This window comes from Felis catus, chromosome B4, assembly GCF_018350175.1.
Source record: "Felis catus isolate Fca126 chromosome B4, F.catus_Fca126_mat1.0, whole genome shotgun sequence".
NCBI lineage: Eukaryota > Metazoa > Chordata > Mammalia > Carnivora > Felidae > Felis > Felis catus.
The window spans coordinates 26,750,217-26,761,246 of record NC_058374.1 but is presented as its reverse complement, the minus strand read 5'-3'; the positions used below and the strand labels follow the sequence as shown (position 1 = coordinate 26,761,246).

Genomic DNA, 11,030 nt, shown 5'->3' with positions numbered 1-11,030 from the left:
TCTGATGCCTAACCGACTGAGCCCCGAAGTGCGTTCATGAAAATAAGTTCTCTGTCATTTTCCCTCTTCCTGCCTCTTCAGGGTCTGCCTGCGGTTCTAACATTGACTTTGAAAACGTAACCGTTCTCTTGCTCCCTACCTAAAGTTTCTTGGGGGGCTAGCTCACCAGTTGGGGTGAGCTGGCTGACGGCAGCCCAACACCGCCACCTGGTGGCGGCAGCAGGCGTGCCCAGGCCCGCGAAGCACCCAGAGCGGCCACCAGACACAGAACCTACCGGCCCTGATTCCCCCTTGTCTTTGTTTCGGTTTGCTTCTCGGACTGCAAAAGAAACACGCTCCTTGTAACACTTGCGAGTCTGCTTGGGAAGAATGATTCTAAAAGCTCGCTTCTACACTGGGAAGCCAAGTCGGCCCAGCTTTGACCTCTATTCCCCTAATTTTCCTTAACCCCCAGTTCCATGAAATTGTACCTGTCCTTGTGACAACGGTGTCCTGGTAATGTAGGATAACAGGCTCGCTCTTAGGAGACTCACACTGAAGGGCGTAGGGGTAAGTGCGGCAGCGTCTGCGTCTGGCTTTGAAACGGATCCGGGGGACAAAAGAGAGCCCAGGTATTGAATCCAGACGGTGGTAACTTTTTGTATGTGTGACAGTCTTCCCATAAAAAGTCACAAGCATCACTGGGAGTGGGAGGAGACAGATTAGGCAGGGTTCACGGGTTAATGTCCAAATCTAGGAATGTGGCCCACGCGCATGCGCGCCCTTCCAGGTGAGTAGTGAGTAGAATTTCTAGAGGCTGGGGAGGGCTCACGGGCAAACTGAATCTTGTGGGACTGGATTCCAGCCTCCACCCCCCGGGGGTAGCATCAGCCCAACCCAACCCAAGTTGACCTGACACAGCATGCGACAGAAGAGTTGCATACTGTGGTCAATTAAGTGGAGCGAAATTTGCTACCCCAGAATACGTCTCTTGGGCCTGAAGGTTAGTTCGAGCTAAAGGGAATCGAAACCCAGCAGATCCAGGGAAAGCCTTTTAGCGTCGCTCAACGACGTAAATTTACATGAGAAAGGAGACTAGACCTGGAAGATGGCCTTACCAGAGAGATGTCTTTTTCTTAATAAACTTACCTGCCCCACAGGCAAACTTTGCTTTCCAAACATGTCACCTTCCCTCCGTATCCGAAGACCCCCACCCTTTGCCTTAATTCCGGATGTTAGATAAGCCTCAATTACCAGACTGCCCTCGGAATCTCCCGTCTTTACAGGCTCCCATACTTACAAAATTAAAATTTGGTTTTCTCCTGTTAATCATTTTTTTTTAATTTACATCCAAATTAGTCAGCAGATAGTGCAACCATGATTTCAGTAGATTCCTTAGTGCCCCTTACCCATTTAGCCCATTCCCCCTCTCACACCCCCTCCAGTAACCCTCACTTTGTTCTCCGTATTTATGAGTCTCTTCTGTTTTGTCCCCCTCCCTGTTGTTATATTATTTTTGTTTCCCTTCCCTTATGTTCATCTGTTTTGTCTCTTAAAGTTCTCATATGATTTTTGTCTTTCTCTGACTAATTTCACTTAGCATAATACCCTCCAGTTCCATCCATGTAGCTGCAAATGGCAAGATTTCATTCTTTTTGACTGCTGAGTAATACTCCATTGTATATATATACCACATCTTCTTTATCCATTCATCCCTCGATGGACATTTGGGCTCTTCCCATACTTTGGCTATTGTTGATAGTGCTGCTATAAACATGGGGGTGCATGTATCCCTTCGAAACAGCACACCTGTATCCCGTGGATGCCTAGTAGTGCAATTGCTGGGTCGCAGGGTAGTTCTGTTGTTAATTTTTTGGGGAACCTCCATACTGTTTTCCAGAGTGGCTGCACCAGCTTGCATTCCCACCAACAATGCAAAAGAGATCCTCTTTCTCCACATCCTCGCCAGCATCTGTTGTTGCCCGAATCTTTTTTTTTTTAACTTTATTTATTTTGGAGAGAGAGAGAGAGAGTGCAAGTGGGAGAGGGACAGAGAGAGAGGGGGAGAGAGAGAGAGAGAGAGAGAGAGAGAGAGAGAGAGAGAGAAGGAGAGAACCCCAAGCAGGCTCTGCTCGGTCAGCACAGAGACGGACGCAGGGCTCAATCCCAAGAAGTGAGATCACAACCTGAGCCGAAATGGAGAGCCAGACTGAGCCAACTGAGCCACCCTTTCTTTTCCATTTTTATGCTCAACCAGGAAACATTAGAACCTAGCAAAAGGAATCAAAAACAAAGTGGAAAAGAACAACAAACGAAGGGGCTGAATGAAGGCCCTGAAATGTAAGTTGGTGTCTTTTTCTGTAGGGTGTGGAGGAGGGGGAAGGGTGCAGGCGGAAGGCGGGTTCGAAGTTCTGACCAAGCTGATGGCACCCAGAGTTGGCCATCGATACTGAAGCTAATCACTCCGGTCACTTGAAAAATTCTTGTTGTGACTGTAATATTTAGCTAAAGCAAATGTTCGCACATCTTGGCAACTTCTATACATAACTGGATAAACAACCGAAGGGCACAAAGGCAGGGAAAGAGGATTTTGTAAGCAAGCTTCTCTCTACCCTCACCTGCACTTTTTTGTCACGAGACTTCTCTCAGGGAATTCATATTGTGTTCAAAACTGGAAAAGCTTTGGGGCATCTGGGTGGCTGCGTCGATGAAGCGTCCAACTTCGGCTCAGGTCATGATCTCGCGGTTCGTGAGTTCGAGCCCCGCGTCGGGCTCTGTGCTGACAGCTCGGAGCCTGGAGCCTGCTTCGGATTCTGTGTCTCCCTCTCTCTCTGCCCCTCCCCACTCACACTCTGTCTCTCTCAAAAATAAATTAAAAAAAGGAAAAAAAAAGAAAAAAATTATTTCCAATAATTTGTACGTTGGTTTTTCCAGGTGAACATAGGTATCATTCTATCAAATTCCCACCTAAAAAAAGTTGGTACTTTATTGAAATTACATTGAATATATTGAGGATTTTGACATTTTAAAATTTTGTTGATGGATTGATTGATTGGTAGGGAGAGGGCATAGAGATAGGGAGAGATAATCTCAAGCAGCCTCCAGCCCAGCACAGAGCCTGACATGGGGCTCAATCTCATGACCTTGAGATTATGACCTGAGCCAAAATCAAGAGTCAGATCCTTAACTGACTGAGCCACCCAGGCACCCCTAAAGTTTTTTCACACAGGCTTACACATATCTTCCCCCCTCCCAGTTTTACTGAGAAATAGTTGATGTATAATATTGCGCAAGTTTCAGGTGCACAATACGATGATTTGATACATGTATATATTGCACTACCATAATAAGATTCGTCTCACATGATTTTGGGTTTAGTTTGTGTGTGTGTGTGTGTGTGTGTGTGTGTGTGTGTGTGTGTGTGTGTGTTGTTTTTTGGTAGTTAGAATATTGAATTTCTTAGAAACTTCCAAGTATTCACTACAATATTAACTACGGCCACTATATTACACATCAGATGCCTGGACCTTATTCATCTTATAATTGCAACTCTGATCAACATCTCCCAAATTTCCTCACCCCTCAGTCCCTGGCAACCACCAGTCTCATCTATTTCTATGGGTTCAGCTTTTTTAGATTCTACATAAAAACAATACCATACAGTATTTGTCTTTCTCTGACCTATTTCACTCAGCATAATGCCCTCAAAGTTCACCCATGTTGTTGCAAATGGTAGGATTTCTTTCTTTTTTATGGCTGGATAATATTCCATTTTATAAATACATTTTTTTTCGTCCCTTCATCCGTTGACACTTATTAAGCACAAGACAATAAGCTTCACATGGCTGTCTTGTTCTCACTCCTCAGATCTTAACTCGAAAGTCATGCCTTAAAAAGTCTTTAAGGGTTTTCCTAAACACATGATCTAAAATCGCTAACAATCCACTCCCTTGTGGGTCTCTAATTTAGTACCTTGTTTTATATTCTTCACAATTATTTCTGCATTTATCATGCATTATGTATTGAATTCCGATTTTTTTTTTTTTTGGCATGCATTTGCTTTTTCAACTTATTATTGTTCTGCCTTCACTTCAATGGAATGTCACTAGAGTGAGAACCTGGTGTACCTTTGTACCACTTTATTTCTTGATCAACTTTGGACTTTCTGTTAACAAAAATGAAGGCACTTATATTTCCTCACATCTTGTGACCATTTCCCGTTTTATGTCAACATTGCCACATTTTACTGAATTCGTGTACTTTTCCCATTATTCTGAGGTTGCGTATGTAAATTGCTTCTGTATCACCAGTAATGCTTTTATCACCATTCACCACTCATCTCTTAGCTTTTGTCAGTTGTTTTCTTCAAGGACTCAAGAGTTCAATAACAGTCTTTGACCCTTTCATGTTTGGGAGTCACTGTTGCTTTTATATTTGAACAGCTTACTAAATACAATATTTGGGTCCCAATACATTTTCTTAGAACTTCATAGACGTGCCCCCATTATTGTCAGGAAAGGTGGCTTGAATTGACATTCTTTCTTCCCTTTGTCTGCTGGTAGGGTCAGAGGTTATAAATGCTGGGGGTTTGCCTTCAGATTCATTTTTCTCCCTTCATTCTCTACCCTTCTCAGCACTGCAGGGACTGTCCCAAGCTCTCTCGTCCTCTTGCTTCTGAGTAAGTTCTGCCAACGTAGGCAGAACTAGAGGACAAAAAGAGGGAAAGTCTGGGTTTCTCCCTCCCTCTGCGTCCCGTGGCATTTGGTCAGAAGTTTTGTCTTTTCCTTGGATCCTGCTCCCTCCCTCCCTTCCCTCTGTCTTCCCAGGTCTCTCCTGACATTTCCTCCAATAAGGCTGCCTTGTTTTCATTCGCCATTAGTTTCAAACTCTCTTTTGAAATAACTAAGGTGACCTCTATTTTCTGACTGAACCCTCACTAATTTGGGGATCATTTAATGTGGTAAATTATACCAAAATTTTCTATTTTCCGTTCTCTCCATCACCTTTCAAAGATCATAGAAGTTTTGTTTCTTTCATTGTTTTGATGTTTGTGGAGAAATATTTTGCCTCTTTAAATACTTTTGTTAAGCGTTGGGTGAAATTTCATCAGCTATCTTATCCTCCAATTCCGTTGTCAGTGTTTTTACATGGTATCTTTGGAAGTTTTGGGCTTCTGAAACTGGTATAGAGAGATGTAGCCTGAGACTGCACTGGTGTTTTAAAAATTGGAGCTCATGTCCAACCATGGTAAAATTTTATCATTTTAACAGTTTTAGTTATTAAGATGATATTCAAGGCATCAATGAAAAAAAAACATTAGGCAAGAGGCTTTTCGAAGCTTCAGAGTGACTCTCTATTCAAAGCTCTAGTCAATAATTTCAAGACTTTATTTTTAACTAATCTCTACAACCAACATGGGGCTTGAATTTACCCCCAAGATCAAGAATCACATGCTCCACTGACTGAGCCAGGCAGGCACCCCTAATAGTTTTTTTTTAAGTTTATGTATTTTTGACGGGGGCGGGGGGCGGGGGGGGGAGGGGCAGAAAGACTCGCAAGCAGGCTCCGCATTGTTAGTGCAGAGCCTGATGTGGGGCTTGAGTTCATGAACCGTGAGATCATGACCTGAGCTGAAATCAAGGGTTCGGCGCTCAACCGACTGAGCCACCTAGGAGCCCCCTCTAGTAACAAACTTTTAATTTAAAAAATATTTTTTTTTTCAACGTTTATTTATTTTTGGGACAGAGAGAGACAGAGCATGAACGGGTGAGGGGCAGAGAGAGAGGGAGACACAGAAACGGAAACAGGCTCCAGGCTCTGAGCCATCAGCCCAGAGCCCGACGCGGAGCTCGAACTCACGGACCGCGAGATCGTGACCTGGCTGAAGTCGGACGCTTAACCGACTGCGCCACCCAGGCGCCCCTTAAAAAATATTTTTGAAAACATTATGCCTAAAAATTAAATACAAGTTTGAGCAAACTTAACAGAGAAAATATTTAAAATGTGTATTTGTATTTCATACAAAAATTCTGAGCAGCCACTATGTGCTGACCTTTCTAGGTTTTGGAGGTAGACAAAACACAAAAGACCCAATTTTGTCCTTGCATTCTGCCTTTCACATCCAAGGTAATAATCCTGTAACTACCTAAAAGGGATAAGAAAACGTATTGTGATGCTAACACAGCCACATAGGATCATCAAACTAAGCGATGGTACCCACCTTAAAAAAGGAAAAAGATCCTGTTTATAAAGTGCATACAATGGTGTCAAGGGCCTGTCAATCTTAAATCTTCCCACCTGTCATAAAGGCAGGCCATTCCCACACCCCAGCCATTTTCCTGTAGGATATATACACGTGGTACAGATGTTCTGTGACACATCTTAGAGTGTTGTCAAGTGTTTTCTGCCTACACCCTTGTCCTAAAAAGTCGGAATGGTTTCCTTGGATGTAAAGGTGTCATCCGAACCAAACAGGCCTGTGAAAGCCTCCCTACCTTGAGGGGCCTCTAATGATTACTGGTTCCGTTGATTAAACGTGTCTAGAGACCACATTTCACAATAAAAACAGGTATGGAGTTAGGTTTTGGTAACCAATAGTAAGTTGCAGTAAAGGAAAGAAAGGAAGGGAGGGAAGGGAAGAAGAAAAGAAAGGAAGAAAGAGAAAAGAAAAAAGAAAAAAAGCTAGTTGCTGCTTCATGCCTATCTCCCAAGGTGTAAGGGCCAAAATCAAAACCCTTGAAGAAAAAGTTTCTTTACAAATTGTAAGTTGATTTTTTCCATAGCCCTTTTTCTTAATCCCTTTCAGCAAGTATTTCTGGGGTACTTCCTACGTATCAGACACTGTTCTCTCGAAGAAAATGAACGAACAGTGACGGTGTTCTTTTAGATGGGAGGTCAGAACAGGCCTCTGTGTGTCCTTCGAGAAGAGACTGAATGGGCGGCAAGCTGTACAAGTCTCCAAGAACAGAGCTTTCCAGCCAGGTATTTTAAAAACTCTGAGGTGAGACTGCAGTGAGAGGGAGAATCTAGTGGGTATTCAGGGCCTTGAGCACAAGCTACAGGGAGAGGTTTGGACTTTGTTGTATGTGAAGTCATCGACCAGAATGATACATGCTTCTCATTTCTCTCTGGCATAGAGAACAGACTGGGTACATGTGGTGGTGGTGGTGGTGATGGTAAGCGGAGTAGGGCGATCATGCCAGCAGTCTGGTTGGTTCATAGATGATCGTGGGTTGGAATAGAGTTGTAAACATGGAGGTAATGAGCGCTCAGATCCAAAATATATTTTGGAAACCAGGTTTGATGGATTAAATACAGGGTGCTAGACAAAGGATGCTTCCTCCGTTTGGGTCTCAAGCAAGGGGGAACGACGGGATCAATTACTGAAAATGGGGACACTAGGGAATGAAGTCTGAGGCACAGGCTTTTTTTTTTTTTTTTTTTTTTTTTGAGAATTTGCCACGTTAAGGCAAGTATCTACACTGACTGCTGTTCGGAGCTGAAGGGTTCAAGACTGGAGGTTAATGTGGATGAAACTGACCGAAGATTGGGATTCTCAGAGCCAAGGGCCAAGATGAGATCACCTAGGCAGACTGTACTTTCAGGGCACTCCCAAACTCAGAGGTCAGGAAAAAAGGGTACAGCAAATTAGAAGAGGATCTCAAGACCTCAAAAGATTAAGCTAAATTTTTCATCAAAATAGTGCAATTAAATTAAATGGAAACTACTGAATCGTAGTAAAACTTTTGCAGTAATTTGGTATTTTCTTACTCAAATGCGAATTATGCATTCTAAGACTAAGACTTTCAAAAGACTGTTCTGAAATAACTGCACAATATAGTCAAAACATATTTATTACTTTAAGTGTCATTTTGTACACTTCAGTACAAATACAAGAATATAGCCATATATACAGGTATTGAAAAGAAATCCGTATATTCAAAACCCACATCTAAATACAGTAGCTTTAAGTCCTCAACTACAATAGTTCCGGTTTGCAGAATAAATTACTTTGTGCCCCCCCTTTGAAATAATCCCTTAAAGCTAGTTATGTTTAAACAGTAGATTGTTGGAAATGGGATAACAATTCACTTTGCAAAGTTTTAAGCACCTTCTTTCCAAGGTTTCAGAAGTGTGAAATGTATATAAAATTGAGAAGATAAAACCATTTGTTTGGGTTATTAAAAGAAGCATCAGGTCTTTAAAAAGAGCTGAAGAATGGAGTTTTCAGTGTGCTTAAAATCTGGAGTCATATTCCAAGGTTTAAAATGAAAAATTAGTCAAACTAGTTAAACAGAAAACAATGTAAAAGTAGGAAATCTGGTTCTTCAGGGTAAAGACTTCCTAACAGACTCACCTTCACAAATACGTTTTATTACGACACCAGTTTTTAAGGTTTGAATAGAAGACTGCTAATGTCCTTTTAAAATAAAAACCCTGAGGTTTCCTAGGGACTCTTTGCATTCTTATTTTCAAATTATCTGAGCCAAGGTGCCCATCAAAATGAGATACGTGTTCCAAGCCATGGCAACAGGCCGACTGTATGAAGAATATTCTTGGGTATCATGCCTATCTTAAGAAATACTCCCTGGTTATCTCAAGAAGGTTTGTAGCTGGACACAATGTATTAAATGCAATGATTGAGATAATTTACTACAGAATAATAAGTGAATCAAATATTGTAAAAATATTTCCACAAAAATTTTAATTGTTTAAAAATTCACCAGGAAATTTCATATTAGGCATCTTCTCCTATATATATATGTGAGCAATTCATTTAGGGATGTAAACACTTTTTCAAAGCAAATGAATAAGGTGACATAGATCCATAAACTATTAGCAAATAAAATTCCAATTTACCTTAAACCACAAGTCAAGTTGCCATCTGACCAGGAAACATTTGCCTACTACATCACAAACTGCTCACTTCTTTCCAGGAAAGATACAGGACTCCATCAGTTAAGAGTTCTCGCTTAACATTGCCCTTTGGAGTTTCATTTACATGCACTAATCAAGCCCAGCAAATGTTAACAATCTTACAGGTATGAACATTCCATGAGGATAGAATTTGACAGTCGTCTTTTCTTACATTTTTAAAAGGAAGCTCAAGTTACAACAACAACAACAAAAAATCAGTTTCCAGTAGAAGACTGTGATTCCTCTTAATTACACTGGAACATTTATGTATTTTAGAAAGTATCATCCATACTATCACTTACAGTTTACTTTTTTAAAGTTTACTGAAAGGTTTGAGCATTATCTTCTATACTTTAAATATGCTTGAAGCACAAGAGCAATTTTGGAATTTTCGTATCCCAGAATGCAACATGTCTAACATCACAAAATAAGCCCTTGGTGCTGGCAGTTCTGAAAGCACATAAATACATCTGCCTCAATAGGAAAAAAGTCTCTAAATCGGTTAAGATTTTTGAAATTGAAATTAAATTTTCTGCATAAAGAAACCCTTGTGATTTGATAGAATACTGGCAGTGTCATGCTAAGGCCATGTGACCAATATTTTAGAAAAGAAAAAAAAAAAGCCAAGGTAATTTTATAGTAGCAATAGTTTCTTTTTTTATTTTAATATACTTTAGGAAACAATATACAAAGCTGAGCTTTCCCACCATTTCCAGGTAACAGAAGGAAGCTCCAATGACACAAATTTAGCGTTTTGTGATGGCTAAGAACAGCAGTCAGCACCAGACTTGAACAGTTAGCTACAACACAAACATCCTTCAAAATGAAATGTCATAATAGCAAGACAGGTTAAACCAGGGTTTATAACAAATGACAACCACTTGGGAAGTGACTTAATCATTCTTGTTGAATTTCTTAGTTCATTAAATATCTTATACACAATTTCCTGTTAATATGCTTTAAACAAAACCTCCCTTAAGGAATTATTTCAATTAAGTATAAATATTCAACAAGAATAGTTCTGATAAAGGATCCCCAGGTAGTTCAATTTCTAATATGCATTGACCGAAGGAAAAGAAAAATAACAATTTTTGTTTGTTTTAACATGTTTATTACAACAGATACAATTCACATCTGACTAGCTCTGTTTCCTCTTTCCCCTCCCACAACCATGTTCATTGGGCCATTTCTTTCTAGTTGAGCAATCAATGTACTTTCAGCACACATGCCCAGCAGTACTTTTAAGTCCATTCTTACAGGGTGCAAATGGATTTCAATAATTTATACAAACAAGTGGGTTATGCTCAATCACTGCAATTTTAAGCTACTGTACACGGGAATGAAAAGGTTATAGAAAAGTGCCATAGCAACAGTGCCTTAAGAAAGGAGAAAAAGAGGAGCCTTAAAAAAAATGGATAAAATCAGATCGAGGATTTCAGAGGGAAATGGAACACACTGAAGAAATGAAAAACATTTCTCTGCAAAACAAATGGAGAAGCACTGCTCTTGATCAGGTGCAAGTGTGGAAACAGTTGTTTCATGATATTTTGTACACTGCCCATATGGTTCAAAATCGTATCCTTAGACACAGATCGCCTGGCGCTTGCACTGAATTTTTGAAAATGCAAGATTTCTGAATGATAAATTAACCCCCCAAAATTTTTTTTAAAAAAGCTAATTTTGCAGACAGGTTTACATGTAAAAGGCTAGGTATTTAGCCACCTCAGCATTGATTAGTTTTGGATGTCTAAGCTCTGTTACACATGGCTTCCCATGGCTTCACTCTACAAAACATATTTACAACGTGAAGAATACATCTACAAGAAATCTACATTTCAAGGGTTTTACAAATCAATCTTGTATCTTTCCCCTGAATTGACTCTCACAGACCCCATCCCCTTGTCGTTTCCTTTGCCCAGCTTAACGGTCCAAAGTCTACTTAAATGCAGCTCAAAAATGTTAAGATCGGGCAATAGAGATTTACAGTTCCTGTACGCAAAACCATGTGCAATTATTCACATCTTCACACCATGAAGGAATTCTGATTTTTTAGCTTTTCGAGTTCCTTAATTTGTTGTCTCAAAAATAGTATCCTGAAAAATAAAAGAAGGCATTAGAACTCATGTAATTCATAT

At 40.5% G+C, this 11,030-nt stretch overlaps 1 protein-coding gene across 11 annotated transcripts in view; it reads right to left on the bottom strand.

Moving 5' to 3' along the window:
• Window positions 1-7,814: 7,814 nt before the first annotated feature.
• WAC (WW domain containing adaptor with coiled-coil) overlaps window positions 7,815-11,030 on the bottom strand; it is an 87,801-nt gene continuing 84,585 nt past the window's right edge. For all 11 annotated transcript variants that reach the window (XM_023256485.2, XM_023256486.2, XM_023256484.2 and 8 more), the window contains one exon: window positions 7,815-10,988. In XM_023256485.2, coding sequence (XP_023112253.1) covers window positions 10,919-10,988 — 70 coding nt within the window. In that variant the 3' untranslated portion in view covers window positions 7,815-10,918. The remainder of the gene's footprint in view (window positions 10,989-11,030) is intronic.